This window comes from Gallinula chloropus (genome assembly GCF_964237585.1).
Source record: "Gallinula chloropus genome assembly, chromosome: 17".
Classification (NCBI taxonomy): domain Eukaryota; kingdom Metazoa; phylum Chordata; class Aves; order Gruiformes; family Rallidae; genus Gallinula; species Gallinula chloropus.
The window spans coordinates 12,156,786-12,177,051 of NC_140102.1; the positions used below are offsets into that span (position 1 = coordinate 12,156,786).

General features: G+C 46.2%; 1 protein-coding gene across 1 annotated transcript in view; it reads right to left on the bottom strand.

Annotated features, from left to right (window-relative positions):
* The window catches only part of CCDC60 (coiled-coil domain containing 60), a gene marked incomplete at both ends in the record, with an annotated part of 51,098 nt that extends 38,694 nt beyond the window's left edge, over positions 1–12,404 (bottom strand). Inside the window, one exon of the mRNA XM_084272065.1 lies at positions 11,955–12,404. Within this exon, the coding sequence (XP_084128191.1) occupies positions 11,955–12,404 (450 nt within the window). The remainder of the gene's footprint in view (positions 1–11,954) is intronic.
* Positions 12,405–20,266: the final 7,862 nt, after the last annotated feature.

Genomic DNA, 20,266 nt, shown 5'->3' on the forward strand with positions numbered 1-20,266 from the left:
ATCCTATCTGAATCCATATTTTGACATGGATGAATATGGTACATAGTGCAACAGCAGAATGAATGTGTACCCACAGACTGGCTGGCACCAATTTAATCCATGATAAACATGAGACAGATGAACACGTCAAGAAAAAGGATCTTAGTTGTTATGTTTTAGGTAAGATTTCAGAGTATCCTTTAGTTCTGATACAAAGTCCAAAATACCTTTTGTATTTATCTACACATGGTCCTGGCAAACAGCACTGCAGGGGGTTCAGACCAAACTAAAACTGGCCTCTCTATTATCTATTTCTAATTTATACCAAGAGTTGAGCACGCGCATGCACACACCCTCCCCCTTTGTTTTCACCTCGTGTATGCTGGATCATCAGATTAAGTGAGCTAGCATTTTGGCAGAGCTTTGACTAGGTTATCTGCCAATAAAGCCCTATATAATTTTCTCCATGACTTAAGTTATTACTATTTAGGACCCGTTCTACAGTTCTTGTGAAAGAAATTCAGTCTAAACGGCTAACATTTGACACATGAATAAGGGAACAAGCCACAGCCAAACCACCACAACTTGACTTTCCAAAGGACAGCTATTTTCAGAAGCATTTTGTGATAGCTGTGCCAGCTGCACACACAGACTGCTTTACATCTGTGGCCCATTCTCCTTAAGCATTGTCTTTGTTTTCATTTCCTGTGTTGTATTCCATTAGTTTTAAGGCTGTATGTCATGTTGCCATTAAATCACTGTTTTGAAGCAAGAGTGCCTTCCAGCTGACCTCAGAGCAAAACAGCACAACGACTTGCAATCATACAATGTGCTGTTACAAACAATAGGTGCTGGAAAGCCTTACTCCAAAGCATTTATTTTACATAGCTAAGTTGCTCCAACTCCACAATTATTGCCATGCACCAATTCAAATCTCAGATAATAGAAGCTAACATTAATACAGGAGAACTGAAACAAATACCTGGAATTAAAATTACATATGCAATATTTTACTAAATGCAGCTGTCTGAAAAGGGAAGGATTCAAACATTTGCAATGAGCTAATGGAAATAGCAAAATGATTGTTCAGAAAGAGTTGGAGGGTTTTGTGTTGTTGTTTTTAATAACAGCTTTCATTAAAACATTAAGAGACTTCACTGTCAGCAAGTGTGATTTCTGACTGCCAGACAGCAAAGTTGAATGGATTCCATGATGCTGAGGTTTTAGAGAAAAACTCAGGGGAAAAGAAATAAAACCAAAGCTTTCATTTGATGAACATGGATCTGGATCACTAGGATCCTGCCAAGGTTTAATTTCTCATTTTTCATGGCTTAACATCACTGTTTATAGTTCAGGCTGTTGCATAGTGACACAAGCTCTAAACAGGGTGACAAGAAACAAATCCAACCAAACAAATAACAATTCCAAGACATAGCAATGCCTCTGATGGGAGTTCAAAATGAACTTATTTTACAGAAATCCACCTATGAGCTTCACCAAGGACGGCAGCATTTGTGGAGGCAGAACTCGCGGGTGAAGCGCCTGAGAAGCCTCCAGCAACGGTACAGCTGTCTGCGCAGAGGATTCAGCTCCCTGAACTGTAATGAGCAATTTGTCTCACAGCTTTGATCCACTGTCAGTTTAACTGACACTGACTCCAGGAATTAATTTCTAACATTTCAGGGTAACCTAATAAAAAAAATAAAAACGAAGCAGTGTGTGGTAGGTATCTGCAGATAACCCATCACCTGCTGTGGGTGTTAACAGGAAAGTTAAATGCATTTCTGGTGTAGTACAAATGCATAAATACATTACCCTAATGCAAACTAAGTAAAGCAGGCTAAAGGACAGGGTGTTTTAAATCATATGCTCTAAGCTAATACTGCATTGGTCCTACGTATTTGAGGAGTTTCCTTAGAGAAAAGGCTTCCTTTGTACAACTGTTCAAATAAAGGATGTGTTCAGTCTGCTTACTGTGGGAAACATGGTCAGAATTAGAGGGAGAACAGCTTCCAAATTTCTAAAACCAACACAACGGAACTGGACAGGAATGTGTTTGGGTTTAATGACAGGACAACTATCAGATTTTCAGTGACATAACTGATCAACACTGAGTAGTAAATTCCTGGTTGTCACACTTGACTATCAAGAGCTGATGGCAGTCACACCATTATTCACCAACCAGTGAACCTGCTGATACCATTACACCTGCAAGAAAGCACTAGTTCCAAAAGCCACCAGTGAGCAGAATTCCAGATCTCCACCATTTCCTGTTCCCCTGTATTCAGGCATGTCCCTGGCAGTAGGTTCTGTGACAGGGAGGGGAACATTGCTGCTGGGCTCCTGTGCCATTTTCCATGGGGTATGTTTCAGATGTAGGCTCCACAGGATGACATGCACTACCTGCAGTACTGTGTCACAGCTGCTCCTACACTACCAGATCAAGATGACCAGCAGCACCTGGCAGTACAGTACCACAGTACCTGGTCAGACAGTACCATAAATACACAAGTTATCAGTCTAGTCACAATGGAATTCAAGGCATGAAACACGTGTGAGAGTCTAAAACTGTCAGACATGACTGTTTTGACTTTCTGCCTTTAACTCTCCAGTGAAAGATGATATTTGACCTTTAGTTTTAGGCCATAGTAAGGTTTCCTCTAACTGAACTGGGAGCTAACATATTCAAGGGATACAAGCTCTACAAAAATGACTTTGAGGGGAGGAGGAGGAATCAGCTGTGCAGAATTCAATAACACAGGTCTCCTGAAGCACTGAGAGGGAAGCATTGACACATAATGGGACAGAGATGTCACTTAGGAATCCTGGGCAGATCAGGATCCTCAGTTTGGAAGATAAATGAGACTATCTGATCATTAGGAACCACAGGTTGCACCTGCAGGAGAGAAATGAAGCACTGAAGCCAAAACTATTGAAGTGAATACATTTTAGACTGAAGTACTGCAGTCCAAGGACTGCTCTAACAGATGAGGAATGACGTGATTTCACCCTCTCAGAAGAGCCACAGGCATTAGCTCAAGGCCAAAGACACAGCAGAGCGCACTCACGGCAACTAGGATTTGCCAGAGGCTTCACTGGGCTCTGTAGTTTACTGCATCCTAATTTTAATTGCAGCAGGGAAAATATTACAAATAGATTACAAAGCTGTTAGGATTATTTCAAACATATGGATTGTTATCTGGAGCCCGATGTAATACAGCTAGAATTTGCCTTCCGTGAGTAAGGAAACTTACAGTAAAGTCAAAGTCATTCTTAAAAGGGATGATTTGTAACAGATGCATCACATGAACGAGCAATTACAAGTTTAAACACGTCAAAACAGCTTTATGAAGCTTAATTTTACCCTTAAATAAAATTCTGGAGGTATGTATATTATTAAGTGCTCAGACCAAAATCTATCAGTGTTTCAGTTGAAGAACTGTGCTGTATTCCATGATTACTCCACTGAGGTTGATAGCTATATGATATCCAATACCACCACACCAGTAAGGACTACAGAATCTGTATTTTGTACCTGTAAGATTAGCAGAACAGGCACATACACATTTTAGCAGTAAGTCATTGAGGAGTTAAGTTAAAACCACACCAGAAAAACAGGTTCCATGCTACAATACCTCAAACAATGTCACAGACTAGTGTTCACTTATAACACAAAAGTAACTCCTCTTCCAAAGTGAACAGAAGCCAAAGTAACATATAGCTATGAAGTCCATTCTCCACACCCTGCTTCTGAGCTCTTAATGTAAAGTGTGACAGTTACATAGCTGCCTAATTAACTTGACTATTGTCCCCTAAAAATAGTATCTATCTTAGCTCTCCTTCTGTGCAAATAGCATAGTGTTAATTTAATGGAAAGGTCATATTAAACTACAAGGAATGTAGTGACATTCCATTATGTTCTCTCCCTGCTCACAGCCCTCCCCCTGCATTGTGCATTCAACACTCTCTCTACAGGCATTTCATGAATAATGAGAAGCCACTCTAGCCAGGGAAGGTGCTGCCTTCCACTGCATGCAATTTACCACACACATTTCTACAGTCTCTAGGAAAGTGAAACACAACCAATCTGATTTTACACAAATGGCTTTTCCTCTGCAAGCCAAATTCAAGCTTTAATTATTTTGCTTCCCTGCCCCCACAATGCCTTTGTTCACTTCAGCTACACAGGGAAACATTCCAATTTAAGAACAGGTTTCAAAGTTCTTGCATTCAGATCAACTTACAGAAAATAAGTTTCAGGGTATGAGGATGATGCCTCTACTATGCAGTGTTTGAGGGGGAATTAGCAAGATGTCCTGGCTGAAATTTAATTTCCTTAAACTGCTGTCTGCTCATTTAAATTCACCCCTCCTTTTACAACAGGATACATTATTTCTCATCACTTTGTATCCTGCATTCTCAGTAGTATTGCTCTCCTCTGTTGATCAGACTTAACCAGGGATGCCTGATACAGCCTTTACGCTCAGCTTGCAAAGTGCTTTCAGCATCATTTGGGGTAAAACCAATCTATACTCTCATTTCTAAAAAGGATTAGAACCCAATCTAGTCCTGCATTTCTACATCAGTTGTGATCCCAGCCATCACATGAATATAAATATCTCCACATAGTTCATGCTCCCCTGCCCCTAATTAAATACCCACTTCCTACTAGTGATCTCATACACCGAGAGGTTCTTACGTTCTGCATGTACAAAATATCTTGGCTTTGCCACCAGAAACATTTCTGGTGGACATACATTCATTCCTAAAGTAACCCCACTGAACATTAGAGAAATCCTCAAGTGTCTACCAAGATCAGCATTAACACTCCTTTGTGTAACTCCACCCCAGTAACACAAAGGAATAGGAACCAGAAACTCATCCATGACTTACGAAGTGTTAATTCTACCGTCCAGTGCAAGTTCAAAACTGCTCATACCCATGGACAGTAACAAGGAGTTGTTCCTTACATAGCACATCTAGTCAAATCTCAAAGTGTTTCACCTATTCTCTCCCAACAGTATCCCTTCCACACAGGGTTACCAGTTAGTTAAAATCATGTAAACTGCCCCACTGCGGCCGGGGCAGCACTGGGTTTCTAAATACAAGGAAATGCCTATTTATTTCACCATGTAATTTACAGAGTATTTGTATGCACTACTTGAGAGGTAGTCATTTTACCTGTCGAAAACCTAATGTTTTGAATATTTACTTTATAGTGTATCCTTTGCAATGCACTTTTCTGCCCTAGGCATGATATTGCAGATCAATTCCCAAACCTAGGTGAGCAATGCAATTTGCTATAATGACAACTCAAGCTGTAATCACAGAAGTGTAATGCACCATGACTCTACCAGCAGCCTGACATTTGGTAAGTTTACTAAAACCTTAATAACAATGTATTGTTACATTTGATATGCTTCCCTTAATTCATTAGGGAAGCAGCCTTCAGGAACAGAAATTGAACTTTTGAAATTGATTAGACTGTTTTGAACTTAATAGCATAGAGATCATGTGGACCTTACCAGTTAGCTGCTGCTCCAGATATATGTCAAACTAATTTAGTGATCATAAAGCCTTTATTTTTTTATAGGACATAACATTTTCACATAGTTAGGCTCAGGTCAGGATTAAGAACTAACATTTAATATTCATGATGGAAGGAAACCCATCACTCAACCAAATAAAAAAGCCCAATCTTAAAAATATAGATCCATTAGCATATAGCCTATCTTTAGTCTCACTTACATCACCATTTTTGTTTCATACTCTAAAAGACAAAGCAAGAACACCTGCACAAAAAACCAAGAGCTCAGGAACAGAAAGTTTGTCACTATAATATCAGGTTTATATTTTCCATATGCAATCAGCCAAGTTAATACACTTTAAGTCATTTTCTCCAGAGGAAAAAGAAAGGTAATGCTTGTCAATCTCACAGTGCCACAAAGAAAATATTTCAACAAAACTGTCAGCACACAAGTGCTTAAATGTTATGGTTAACAGGAACAAAACCAACTACTTTAGTACTAAAGAACTGCTGCTCTTCTAAAATAGACAAGAATTTCTAACAGACACATAACTGCAGTAGCAGAGTAAGTCACAGATAAGAACGAATAAAATTCTGCATCAGCAGCAGCTTCACAATGCCTGTTAATTAATCTTGGTTGGCAATGTTATCGTCATTAGAATTACTGCAATATGATGTAGTATTTCCCCTTTTAGTCCATGGACATGTACAAATAAGAATTTTAGTTCCTCAAAACTAAAAAGTCACTTGAAGTGATTCCTGCATAGCTCATCTCACTGGTCAACAATACCTGGGTTGATCAATGACCATACATTGATCACTGAATTCAGAAAGCGTTAGTGTGGTGGTTCAGCCCCAGACAGTGGCTGAGCACCACACACCACTCACACCCAGAGGGGAAACAGCCAGAGCCTCCGTGGGTTGGGATAAGGACAGGTTACTGACAAAAGCACTGTGAAAGCAGAAGAGTAACAGCCAGTTACACTCACACACAGAGATAACACAGATTGCTGCACAACAGAAGGACTGACCCAACACCCCAGCCACACTGAGACTGCCCCAGAGGCACCCAGGAGCACCCCCTCCCCAAGCAGCCCCTTTTATGGGAAGTGATGTCAGGTGGGGTGGAAACAGCCCGGGCTGACTCAGCTCACCTGTGCTGGCTCCTTGGGGAGGCTGACTCTGGCCTGGCCAGAACCAGGACAGTTAGGAATGTCACCACACTCATGTAGCCTGTCCTGGCCAGTTTCTCCATTTTGGAGATACTAGAAAGACAACCCACCATTAATATTTTCCTGTTCTTCCCAGAGCAATAAGGGATTATGATGGACACACACATCAGAGACCTGGCAGGAAAAGAGTTCTTTGCATTATATGTTCTGCCTTGAAATAGATATTTAGTCTTCTGGAAAGGAAAGGTTTAAATTGGAAGCCCCAATGGATCTTTCACTGCAGCAATACAAACAAAATCAGTGTAATTTCTCTTGAAAGAAATTGCTCCGTTTTCTTCTCATTTTGAGCTTAAAACCTTTCATTGTGGATGCTGTTGTCAATCTTATCTAGTGACCTATTTACCTAAAGCACAGAATTACAGAACAGACTTTTATGACAAGTACAGAGCAGGCTTTGACATTAATCATCCTCAAGATTTTGTGGACATGGATTGTTTTTTAGGGATTTTCAGAAAGGCCACTTTCTTTCACATAAAAAGTCAACAAGCCACCTTGGAGGTTTTGCAAATGAATTTGTCATGGTAATTAAGGGAAAGAAGCAATATAAACATGATAAGAGGTGACTAACATCATCATGCACCGTTACATTAAGGAGTAAGAAAGAGACCTTTAACACATTGAACACTTCAGAAATCAAAAATACTGTCTGGATAGCTACATTCTTTGACTCTCAATGAATCAGTGCTGTCTGCAGTGTGTACCTGACCTTTGAGAAAGGGGTATTCGGGGGGGAGGAGGAATCTGAAACCAAATAAAGTAACTTCCAATTATTCGTAAGGGAAGCTGGAAGGGCTCCATCTTGCTGTACAGGCTTAGACTGACACTAATACAACACAGAACCAGGCAGCCCCACTGGGTGTTTGCTTGTTGTAGTTTTGCATGGCTGAGTTCTAGTAGAGGATGGGGCTGCAGGGGTGGCTTCTGCAAGAAGCAGCCAGAAGCTCTCTGCAGGCCCAAGAGAGTAAATATCAGACGGCTCAAGGCCAGAGTCGTTGCTGACCAAGGCCGAGCCCATCAGTGATGGTCACAGCACCTCTGGGAATCACAGTGAGGAGAAAAACACAAACAAACAAACCCCACAAAGGGCTGCTTTTTACCCCCCAGAGAAGGGAGTAAGAAGATGTAAGAAACTGTGCAGACACCACAGCCAGGGAGGGAGGGGAGGAGGCACCGCAGGTGCCTGAGAGAAAGACGCCCCTGCAGCCCCTGGAGAAACCCATGGTGGAGCAGGTGTCCCCCCACAGCCCATGGAAAAGGCCCAGACCCCACCTGCAGCCTGTGGAGAGGCCCCATGCTGGAGCAAGTGGAGACACACAGGAGATGCTGTGACCCATGTTGGAGCAAGCCCCTACCAGCACTTGCTGCCCATGGAGAGACATCTCACAGATGAGACACATCCACACTGGTGCAGGTTTGCGGGGGGGGAGGGGGGGGTGGAGGCTTTTGACCCCGTGGAGGACCAGTTTGGATCAGTCTGGGCCTGAGAGACATTCTATGACTTCCGACTGCACCCATAGCAATGACCCACACTGGGGCAGCTGGGGAAGAGCTGAAACCCCATGGGAAAGGACACCTGTTTGTGAACTCTGTGGAGGACTGTCTGCCATGGGTGGGACCCCCTGGTGCAGCAGGGGAAGGGGTGACAAATGTCGTGTGTGTCCATCCATCTCCTCCCCCAGGGCTAAGAAGGAGAACAACTCATGAGGAACTGACTAAAACCCCTGTTCCCTGCCCGTTCTCACATCACAATGAGGGGGGGAGAAGGGAGCAAAATCATTAATAAAGCCAAAGAAGAAAGGAGTGGGGGGAGATGCTTTAAGATCTGGTCACACTTCTCATCACCCGACTCTGGTTTCTCTGTGTCTGTACCATAATAAATTAGTTTTCTTTCCTTTCTTCTGTGTTGAATCTGTTTTGCCCATGACACTGATTGCAGAACGATCTCTCCCTGGCCTTATCTCAACTCCTCAGCCTCTCAATACATATTTTTCTCCCCTGTCCAATTGAAAGGGGGAGTGATAGAATGACTTTGGTGGCCATCTGGCCTCCAGCTAGGGCTAAACCACCACACTGCCACCCCACGCCTCATCAAGTTTTGAAAAGGCAAGAACCTGAAATCCATGGGAAAGATGCTCAGTGGAGCTGCTCTGGTTAAAATACACAGCCCCTTCAACTTCTCAAGATTCTTCTAGTAAAGCCAGTGGCAGGAAGCAGACTTCACATGTAGAAGCCAACACAAAAAACACATCTGAAAACATGGAGACACCACCAGGGCTGAAAGTTGAAATAACTGGCTATTGGTTTGTAAGGATCACAAACCCCACGTCATTCTGGTAACTGGCCACTCAATTATGCTTGGATAATACTATGTGGGATGGGCAAGAGAAGCCTCTTCATCATGGGTTTGCTTGTTTGTTTTGGTTGGTTGGGATTTTTTTCCCCTCTTTTGGTGGGATTTGGGGTTGAGGGGAGCATTGTTTGGTTGGGTTTTGTTTGTTGGGTTGGGTTTTTTAAAAATACAAACACTACACGCCCTGAGCCTCCCACCCATCCCTCACCAGTATTGCTAGTAGTTTAGAAGTGGTGGTTTGTTTCCCTGAGTGCAGTGGAATACAATTCTTCCACTGATCCACCTTTAATTAGTGTTTTCACTGCAAGACAAGCACTGCATTATCAGGACAAGTACAGAATAGCAGTTTCCAATGTAACACAGAAAATTCAAATACCAATTCTACACTGTCAGACACCAAATTCAGTTAATCAAGATACAAAGAGCACCCATAAGTATACAGCTTTTCTGAACACATTTGTTGCCATCAAATACATAAAATACCATCCTAAACATGCAATTATTATATATAATATCCTATGCCCATATCATTTTGTGTAACCATCCTGCATACTTAAATGGTTTTAGCTCTCACTGTCTTTTTTTAATAACATCAGTTTCAAAAGCAGCATTTGCCAGCAGATATTAGCATACTCAAACCCTGCTGAATTCACAAGGCTTTTTATCATCATCTTGTTGTTTACAAATTTTACTGTCATTCATCATAGCAAATCATCAGCTGTACTTGTGGCTGCAGAAAATGCTAACTCAGAAGGCAGAGATGAGCATGAATGCATTAATCAGAGATCATAATTTTTACTACCAGGAATCTTACACTTTCATACACCTACAATTAGACATACCCAGTGTCTACAATCTTCTCAGTTACTCAGGGACTGCTAGGTATGTGGGGGAATGGGGTAAGTAACTCTTAAAAAGCAAAATATACAGGCAATACTAAGTATTTTTAAAGTTAGGCTGCAGAAATACAGTTCTGCTCTAGTATCTCTAAAAAACCACACAAATAGCTTGCTGCAGAACATCCTGGCAGCCTTAATAGTGAGAGCTGGTATATGAACAGCATGAAATCCCTGCACCTTCCCCAGTTTGTAGGGATGGGGGCAGGGGGAACAGAAGACAGATCAGAGTCATTGCCAGGAATTTTTTTCCTCCCCCCTCAACATAGTAACCACTACCTTTTTAGGAAAGACCAACAAGAAACAAACGCCTAAACAAAAAACCAACCACCATTAATGTGAGATTTTTCAGGATTATGTAGTGCTTTTAGCCATGTGCTCCACAAAAAAAGAATGGCAGGTGTGACTACATCCCCTCTGATAGCTCCATGAATCTAAAGCATAAGCCACAGCCACACATTTAGCATCCTACATACAGTTTCTGTATACATTGTATACTTTAAAATTTGGTCAAGTTAAGTACCTGAATTCCAAATGGGTTTCAGAGCACCCTTCAGGATCAAATCCTGCTATAACTTTTCAATACCAAAGCCACAACCATCACCATATACTAAATAACATTTTCAGGATTACCCCCATTTTATAGAGAGTATCTGCAGTTGGAAAAATTTTAAAGCAACTTCTAATATTCAGAAGGAAAGATGTTTTAGAAATTAAGGATTAAAGCAAGAACACTTGCTGGATGTTGACTAGTTTACAGAAAAAGCCTCTGAATGAAGACAGCCAGCCAGCACAATGCTGCTTTAGGTATGTAGTAGATAAAGATAAAGGGATTATTACCCATTGTCTATTTAGAGCTTAAAACACGTGATCTAAAACTTCCAGCACTGAATGCACCATATGCAATCAGAGAAGAAAATTAAGTAGTGGGTGGACAGAATCTCTTCTCCCTACCCTGAATAATAACCACACTACTTCTGCTGCAGCTGTCAGAGACTATCCCTTGGGCACTCCATTAGGAAGCTCATAGAAAGATGTAGGCTCAAAGTCACAGAAATCGATGTTACAGGTAAGAGGCTGGAGAGACTTCATTTGATTTCCACAAGGAGAATTGCTGTCTGCACAGACCAGCACAGAAAACCCAGAGAGCTTCAAATCTCCTTGTGTGATCCAACAGCACCAAGGAAAAGAAAACACATGGCAAAACATTGCAAATGCATCTCAGGTATCAAGGACCAAGCTCTTGTCCCTGTGGTGAAATGATTCCAACTTGACTTACAAGCAACTTGAGACAGCACAAGACTCACAAAGCTAGTGGGTGTGCAGCACTAAGGAGACCAGGAGATAATAACCACAGTCACAGACACTCCTGGCTAATCCCCCTACTCCTTTCTGAAACTCAAATACAGATGCAGAGTAAAATGCAAAATAATTAATCCACTACCTCCAAAGCCATCCATACCTATTTAAGCTTTATTACAAACACATTTTATACCATTCTTATGCTCATTTTTTGAGCTTTTTATCCACCCTTCAGCTGCCACCATTTATCATTGCTGCTTTTTAACCCACCCTCTGATCTCATGCCCTTAGTATGATTCCCCTCCTGCCATTTACAAGGCTTGTTACTTTTCCCTGAAGTGCAGCCTTCATTACCCCACGTTTTCATTTCCATTCATCAGCTCATTATTGCCTCTGCTTCATTTTAAATCCTCTCATCAAAATCTTGAAAGATCAGTTTCAAAAGCCAGTTCCCAAATCACAATGCAGACAGCAGAGCAGTCCCACTTTATTTACAAGCACCCTGTACCACTATGATTATCGGCAGGAAGGCATCAAATACTGTTCCAAATATTTATTTAAGCAAAAATAATAGTTTCCTTCCCTGGAAACAGTATCTTGCAAATCATGTAGGAAAGAAGGCCTCCCTGCTTTTCTATTTAAAGCAGAACCAGGGAAGCCAGGCCTACCTGTGCAAGCTGCCCCAAGGAGTAGAGGGTGAGTGTCTTCGGGTCTAGGTAGAGAATGTCTCCAAGCTCCCGATAAGGCTTCCCAGTGGGGGTGAAGTGACCCTGAGCAAATTGTTTTTGCCTCCTGTGGTAGTTGTCCCAGAACACTTGTTCTCTTGAAGGTTCACTGCTTCTGTAAACTGTTCTGCTTCTAGCCAAGACCTTTCCTTCCTTCTGAGCACAGCCAGGCAAAGCTTGAATACACACAAAGTCTCGAGGATCCAGCACCTGAGGAGCTTCCCACAGCTTGCCTCTTCTGTTCTTCAGCAGCTCTAGCACCAGAGGGACCTTAAGACTGGTGCTTTTCTGTGTGTTTGGTACCACAGGTGCCTTGAACCTGATGCCCTTAGGTGTGTCTGGTACCCCAGGTGCCTCAACTCCAGGGTTTTCAGGGGCATCTGGTACTGGCATTGTGCCAGAATGGGAGCCTTGGTATTTTCACTCCTGAAGTTACTAAAAACTCTAGTTTCCCAGTCATGAAAACACACAACTGCTGCCCAAACCCTGAGGCAAGCCTTTTTAATCTGCTAAAGGGTAGCACAGCAGAACAGGCCACTAACAAACACCACATGAAGCCTTATCGCCCTCAGCAACCCCTTAAACAGCAATATGCATCCCGGGGGACCAGGACAGCTGGAGCCTAACCATCTCCTGGGGAACACCCCACAGCACTTCTTCCTGGCCGGCTGCGCTGCAAATAAACCTCCCTGACACCTACCTCCAGCAGCAGCCCGACCTCCCCCTGCCCTCACGCCGAAGGCCTCTCACCTCCCGAGCTCTGGAGACCTCCCTAAACCCCCTCCGCCGCGGCGGCGCGGGGGGGAGGAACGAGCACCGACCCCTCTCCTCAGCCGCCTCAGAGGACGACGCCCTCCCGCGCGGCGCCCCGCGCCAGTTAACGGCCAACGGTCCGCGTTGTTCGGTTGCCCGGGAAACCCCGCGCAACGCCTCATGCCCGGGCCGCATACGGGTGCTGAGCGCGCCGGGGCTGAGGCGCCGGGCCCGTGGCACCAAGCCCGGGCACCGCCGGCCCCACAGCGCTGCTCCCCCCACCCCCCCGCTTCGGCGTGAGGCTGCAGGACGCGGCCCCATAGCGCCAGCAGTTGCTTCGGCGCAGAGAGGCCGGGGGCGGGGCAGGGGGGGCGTGTGTGGGGAGCTGGGACGCGATTCCCCCCTGTAAAACCAGCGCTGGGGACGGCGGCTAGTTTAGGGGTTCTCCACGCGTGGGGTTACGGAGGGAGCTGAGATCTTCCACCCTTCCTTCAGCTGAAGGAGAAGCTGAGGTGTTCCCCCAGCTCAGGGAGGTCAGAGCTGGTGGCTGAGGGAGGACGGGGCAGTGGTGCCTTCCGTTGCCTTCGGCTTCACCCCTTCCCCAGACGGGAGGCTTGGAAGGCTCAGTGGTGAAAGCACTGGGAAGCAGGAGGCCAGAGTGCCGTTATACCAGTAAAGGTAATATTTATCAGCATTTCACTTAATTCAGGCTAATCCTTGGCTTCTCTCCCGGGTGGCACCTCAGGCTGCGGGGCGAGGCACCCCCAGCCCCTCCGCGCCCACTGTGGGGGCTGCAGCCAGAGGCTGGTCAGCCCTTGAGAAAACCCATCAACCCTCACTCCTCCGACGACCATTTTCAGTAAAAGCCTTTCAAACTTCACTCAAACCTTGTCAAACAAGCAGTAACTGGTGAAAAAATGAGAACTGGAGACGAATTTAATACTGTACCTATTCAGCCCTGAAATACACAGGCCACCAGCAGCAATCGCACATTACTTGAGGTATGTGATTTCCAGCAGATTGGGTATTTAGTCTGTCAAGATCACTCCAACCATTTGAATCCTGTGAGCTCTCTGAAGGGATGGGGTATCTGGAGACACCTCTTCCCTCCCCCCTCCCTGTCTTTCTCCTAAACACTGAAAAAAACCCACCTTTGCTATTATTTCCTCAAATTTTAGCCTGTCCCACGCTTCTCTCCTATTACAACTTTTGATTTAGAGTGATGTGACCAGACATGACCAGTGAGCCGTGGCCCAAAGAGCAGAGCTGGAGGAGGCTCCACGGCTCGGAGGCTGCAGAAGGACACAGGGGACATTTGCAACTGGGAAGGTTCCACCACCCCACCCCCCCACCGCCCATCTCATTTTCCTCCTTGGGTTCTTATTTTCTTCGAGCTGAATAGTTCCCCCAAACCCGGTGTCTTGTGCTGCATTAGGAGCTGCTGCTAAATTGTGGAGCTGGAAATGCAATTTGTATACTTTTCTTGTTGGCTGCAGCCTAATCATAGATGTTTCCAGTTGAAAAGAAACATTCCCACACCCAGCGTTTGAGACAGCCAGGAGAAACACCACAATTCGGTAGTGACGACCTTCTGAGCATCTGCTTTTGTTGACCCTGGCTGTACCAGCATGCTTTCAACTGAAACATTTGAGAATCATTTCACTGATGTCCCTAATACAAATGGTGACATCCCATCTAGCAACAGGATTTCAGCTGCAGGGACGTCAGGGAGATATCCTCTAGACACTCACCATATGGAAAATATAAAAGTGGGATTTTGAAACAGCCTTCATGCCTAAAAATGTGTTTCTGCATCCATCCATGGATGGTTTTGCACCAGAAAATGGCACTGGATTGCTTTTGTGGATTGGTTTGCATGTGAAGAAGCCTCAGCTCATCCTTTGGCTGCAGCAGGTTGGCACCTACCAGGCTCTTTGGGTCCTGAAGCAGAAGGATCCTGGCCAAGACACACCACCCCAGCACCCTCTGCTTATTTAACTGGAGTCAATCCAGATGCTGCAAGTGCTGCTGAGGACCAGGGTGGGCACGGGAGAGCAGTCCCCCACCCCTGCCCTGCAAGCGTTAATGCTGTAACGCTTTGGAGCTGTGCCCAAAACACACTCTACTTCCCTGGTAGATCCATTTTTAATGGCCTTCAAATAGCTGAAGCACCATTTGGCTTCATCAGGATGCTCTGGGGTCAGCTGGGAAGGGACATGCGCAGGGCAGCATCCTGCTGGTGCTGGAGACTGGTTCCTCCTGGTCTTCCTGTGCTGAATTTCAAGCTCAGGTCCCCCATCCTACTGGTGCAAGCATCTGCACCCCACAAGCAGTGTGCAGACACAAGCCCTGGGGCATGGCTCTTACAGAGATCACTGCACCTTTTTCCAGACTGTTTGCACTTTGGTTCCCCCAGATTTGCCCCTGGGAGCCCACCCTGCCAACTCCTCTCTGGTAAGAAGCCACCAGCTTGGAGACGAGTGAGCCTGGCTCCTCTGTGCCCTTTCCATACAAACAGGCTCCCTCCAAAACAGGGAAGGAAGTCGTATTTAGCAACAACAACAAAAAAAGATGGATTTGTGGGCTTGTGTTTTTGGAGACACACACAAACCTTTTCCTCCCACCGCCCTTGGGGGTTCCTGGGTAAAACAGGTCTTGGGGTGAGCAGCTCCTGCTGCCCAGCCAAGCCAGGTGGGTTCTCCCAGCTTTTCCCTTCCTCAGCTCCATTTCTCCTCCCCCTTAGTCATCACCTAGTCCCATTTTCAAGAAATATTCCAGGAATGACAGGTATGCATTTGTTTCTTTTTTTCCTTCTGTGTCATTTCTCCATCCAGCTTGCAATTTTTGGTGGCAATTTAACAGCTTTTACAAATTACATTCCTATCGTTTCCTTGGTTATTGTTATGGAGGAGAAGGTCCCATTTTTCACTGTGATCCTTCAGGTTTCTGCTGTCACTCTATTTAAGCCTTTTTTTCTTTTTTTTTTTTTTCTTCGTCCTTAGCTTTTATTTTCTTATCCCTCAAGGGCAGCCTTGGAAATTTGAAGCTGTTCCCTGACTATCAGCGGATCTGGTATTCTCCTTTGGCAGCTCTGCAGCAACTGTCTCTCTCCCTTCCGTCCTTCCACCTAAATGACACCCTTTTCTCAATAAATTACCCTTTGTCTTTCAAAGCCACGGTTCCATTTGTGACAGTTTGGATGTATAATAGCTGCATCTCGGTGGATACCTTCAGGAGCATCAACTAACAGGCCAATATAAACTCAGTCATGCAGAAAATAAAGATATTTACGTATTTGGGGCTTTATTCCCAACAATTGGGCTGTGCTCTGAATTTTCTAAGTTTGAGTTTAAAGGTAGGGTTTCTTGTCTCCAGAAAAACTTCTGGAATGGGGAGGTGGCTGAACCCACAGCAGGATTCCCTTTTACCAACATAACATCCCTCAGGGAGGCCTGGAAAATGCCTTAGGGCAGCCAAGCCCAAGGAGCCATGCCTCCCTGGGGAGTTCTGTGTGTCCCACATGGATCACAATTCATAAAGCACCAAAACACAAATCCAGCACAACCAGCAGCACAGTGCTCAATTCCTCTGCCCCATCTTGGGCATTTAGCAACATTCACACAGCGCTGATGAGGAGCAGCAGTGAGGCAAGCAGCACCCTGAACAGTGGGTGCAAGGGGAAGGCCAATGCAAGCATCACCCACAGCAAGGCCTGTGAGCACCTCACAGGGGCCCTAAACAGGTAGAAGTGACCTGGGAAGGAGTGTCCCCCATGCAGCACCGCGTGCTGAAGCAGGATGGGTTCCTCTAAGTGTTTGCAGAGCCTTGGGCAGAGCCAAGGTGGCTGTGGAATACATAGAATGGGGAAATCTGTGGCATCCCACTTTGCAGTTAGCCAGAGTTTTCCACTCGTTATGGCAGAAACGTGCCTGAAACACTGCCGACCAACAAAAGCCCTGATTTCTTATGCTGCAGAGGAAACACTGATTTTGCAAACATTTCCTGGCAATAACAATGGTGATCAATTATTGCTGCCCTTGCTCATGATGTCACTAATGGAGGGTAAATGTGCAGCGTGGCTGGAGCAGCCTCAGCTGGAGCAGCAGCTTTTGAGTGTTCTCAGGCTCCCTATGGGCAGGAAGGGCTCCTGAGTACCCCCCTCCCCACTGTGCAGTGTGTGTGTGGGGGGGTTCCCAGGAACCCTCCCTGCCCACAGGGACATGCACATACCCAGCACTGCTGGAGGGGGATGCAGTAGATAAAGCTCTAGAAGGTTGGATGCTCAAGCCATGCTCCCATCGGATGCTGTGCGTGTAAGCACATCCCAGGGGATGAGGGTGGAGATGTCCGAGCCCAGGGCTGGCGACAAAAGCATCCCCCCTGACTCCTGCAAGCTGCCTAAAAGCAACAGACTGGGCATTTTTGTAAAAGTTGTCAAGATTCAGACCTTGCTTTTAGCAGCCTGGGACTTTCACAGCCCTGCACCTTCTGTCTCCTTTCCAAACACCAGACAAGCTGAACATTATTTTACAATCCCAGCATCTGGCATGCAGCTCTGGGCAAGCCTCTCAGCCTGTCAGTGGTGAGATAAATGAGCCCCGTTTCAGTGGCCAACTTCATAAAAGTATATGAAAAGTAGGTAACAAAAGGGTATTTCACAAAGCTGGGAATGCAAATGCAACCTCTGAGATAACTAATTAACTGAAACAGCCATGAAAAGGGGAAGCAGCTTCCCATATGTAGAAATAGATGTCACTTTACAGAGGCTCTAATTAGTTATGCCCAGTCCTGCAGCCATTCCGTCAGCGGTGCACACAGGCTGCCTCCTGCTCCACAGTTCCCAGGGCTTTTGAGGTAGAGGGGGAGAGCAAAGCCAAGATGAAGAGTTGCTTTGTCTTGCAAAAGTCCACGGTGTCATGTTTTCAGCCAGTGCCCCAGCATCACAGGCAGGGTTTTGTTGTGGAAGGGGCTGGTGCGGCCACACAGAGCCATCCTGCACGAGCAGGCAGCAGCACTCAGCCCTGGCTGCATGGCAAGGGGGGACCAAGCACCACTCCCACCCCCGGTCCTGGGCACATTTGTGATTATCCATCTCCTCTGAGCCTGAAGACACTCGTGAGGGAGGTTTTCTGGGTGGGTTCTCCCCAGCATGGCTGCTGCAGCTCATGGGCTTTTGGTGTCAAGTATCCATGGGGTGCCTGGGAGCTGTACTTGGGGTGGTTGTTCTACAGAGCTCTGGGTCTGCCTGCTCTTATCTGGCAGGAGGCAGGATGTTTACAAATACAAATTTACAGTCTCCTTGCTCAAGTCTTGAGAGCTGCCACCTCCTTGAAAGAGAACATCCCTACTAGGGTGAAATGCCCTCACAGTTCCTCTACAGAGAGGGATTTTTCCCCCCCTCTTCAGACCTTTCCAGCAACTTCTGGGCAGAAGCTTTAGGTTTTGATACACCCCATGCTTGGGGCGGAGAGCACAGCTCACACCGAAACACTCCCCAGGGGATGCTGATGAAGCATGGAAGTGTTTGTTCCCACCCTGCCACTGCCACAGACCTCACCTGCTGAGCTCTTCTCCTGCAACATTCAGCTGTTACTCGCTCCTCTGCCTGCAAGGATCCGTGCAAACCCCCCAGCACACAGTGAGCTCAGCGGGATTAATGCTGGAGCAGGGCGTACCATGGGGATTAGTCACCGCCGGGACCTCAGTCAAGTGTTTCATTTAATGCCCTTTTCCAAAGACATTTGTACTTGAAAAAAAACCGAAGAAATATGAGCTGTGTGCTAAGAGCGTGACTCAGAGAGGCTGTGGGCACACACCATTTAAGTGAGAAGTGCCTTCACAGCACGATGCAACGTGGGCGAGGAGGGGAGAGGGGCTGCTGCCTTTTGCCAAAACCTGCCTGGCACCCTCATTCCTCCCCCTGAGGCAGAGCTTCACCCTCTGCCACGGGAGAAGGTGCTGCTGAGCAAGTGGGTTTTGCAAAAAAAACCAACCCCGACACAAATGGCTTAAAAGCTTTGCAGAGCTCTGACTGCTGCTATGGAGAGGCCACCCTGAAACTGCACCCAGGGGCTTGACCCTGAGCCGGCTTGTCCCAGTAAGAGCACCCAGAGCAGTCCCAAAGCCGGAGTGGCTCTGGCAGTTAGTGCACCCAGCAAATCTGTGCCCATCACTTCTCTGCGACCAAAGACCACGCTGCCCCTCACCATGCCATCCTGCCCCCACATGTGCCAGGAACTTGCTCAGAAAGAGGACTGGGGGACACTGCCAGCTCCCCTGAACAAGGTGCCTTTGAGAGGTGTTACCTGGAGACTGCCCCAGCACACAGGTCCACACGTGGAGCACTGCAGGCACAAGTAGAAGAGGGTTGGGGGTTGCCTGTGACCCCTCAGCACAGCACAGGCACTGTGGGAGCAAGGGAAGACACAGGGAAAAAAACCAAAAGTCATTTTTTCTCAATGCAACATCTCTCACCTTGAGGCATCCAGCATCAGCCTCCTGGGAATTAGTGGACCAGCCATCATTAGCTGCTGGGAGATGCTGTGCAGTGGGACGATGACCAGGGATGCAATTTATAGGAATGCATGCCTTTGACTTTCTTGGGGTCGATTTCCAGTGTGTTACTGGGAAGGTGGGGATTAGCTGCCAAGCAGAGGCATTTGGAAATCCTCCCAGATCCTTCCCAAAGTGGAGGAGGCGGTGGCTTTGCTTATGCTGAGCCTGGTTATTGCCACTCCCATAAGGCCCCCGAGGGAACAGCTGGGAGCAGGGACCTGCATGCACATGGGACCTCCCCTCCGCCAGGCAGGGTGGGAACAGTGACTTTGCACAATGCTGTGTCTCAGTGACATGTGACACTGCTTGGCAGCAGCTAGCAGAGGCTTGCTGGGAGTGGGTTGTGGTGCAGGTATTATTAGATATGATGGGTTCATTTCTGTGGCTCCAGCCAAAGTTCAGCTGGTGTGGTTTGAGCTCTAATGCTGTGATGGGGGCTGGACACATCCTGTCTGGACACACTCTGACCATTTGGTGATGAGGGACACAGGGACTCAGCCCAGACAAACATCACTGTTCTGTACATGCCACCATCCAGCCCCATGGTTCCCACAGTAAAGTGTTTCATAATCCTCCTTTGTTAACATTAAAAAAAAAAAAAGAGGACCAATGACAATAAACGATCCTAAACCAGGGCACACAGGTCCTGGGTTATGTACCACCAACTTGCCAGATCACATAACCCTCCCCATTTTGCATTCCTCAGGGAAATTTCCTCCCCTCGCTGCAGAGCTTAAGCTCTCAGAAATCTCTCCCTGCTGCTGTCCTATTTAGAAGAGGGATGGAAGGGAATTAAGTAAGCATTTGTGCAACATCTGTATCAAGCTGCAGAACATCCCTCCACCTCTGGTGTCATGCAGCATCTCCCCCTCAGGACTTGCCCAGCCTGGGCTTCCAGAGGAGGAGAGCTGGGGAAAGCAGACAGGCTCTGGGCTGCAGGGGGCATT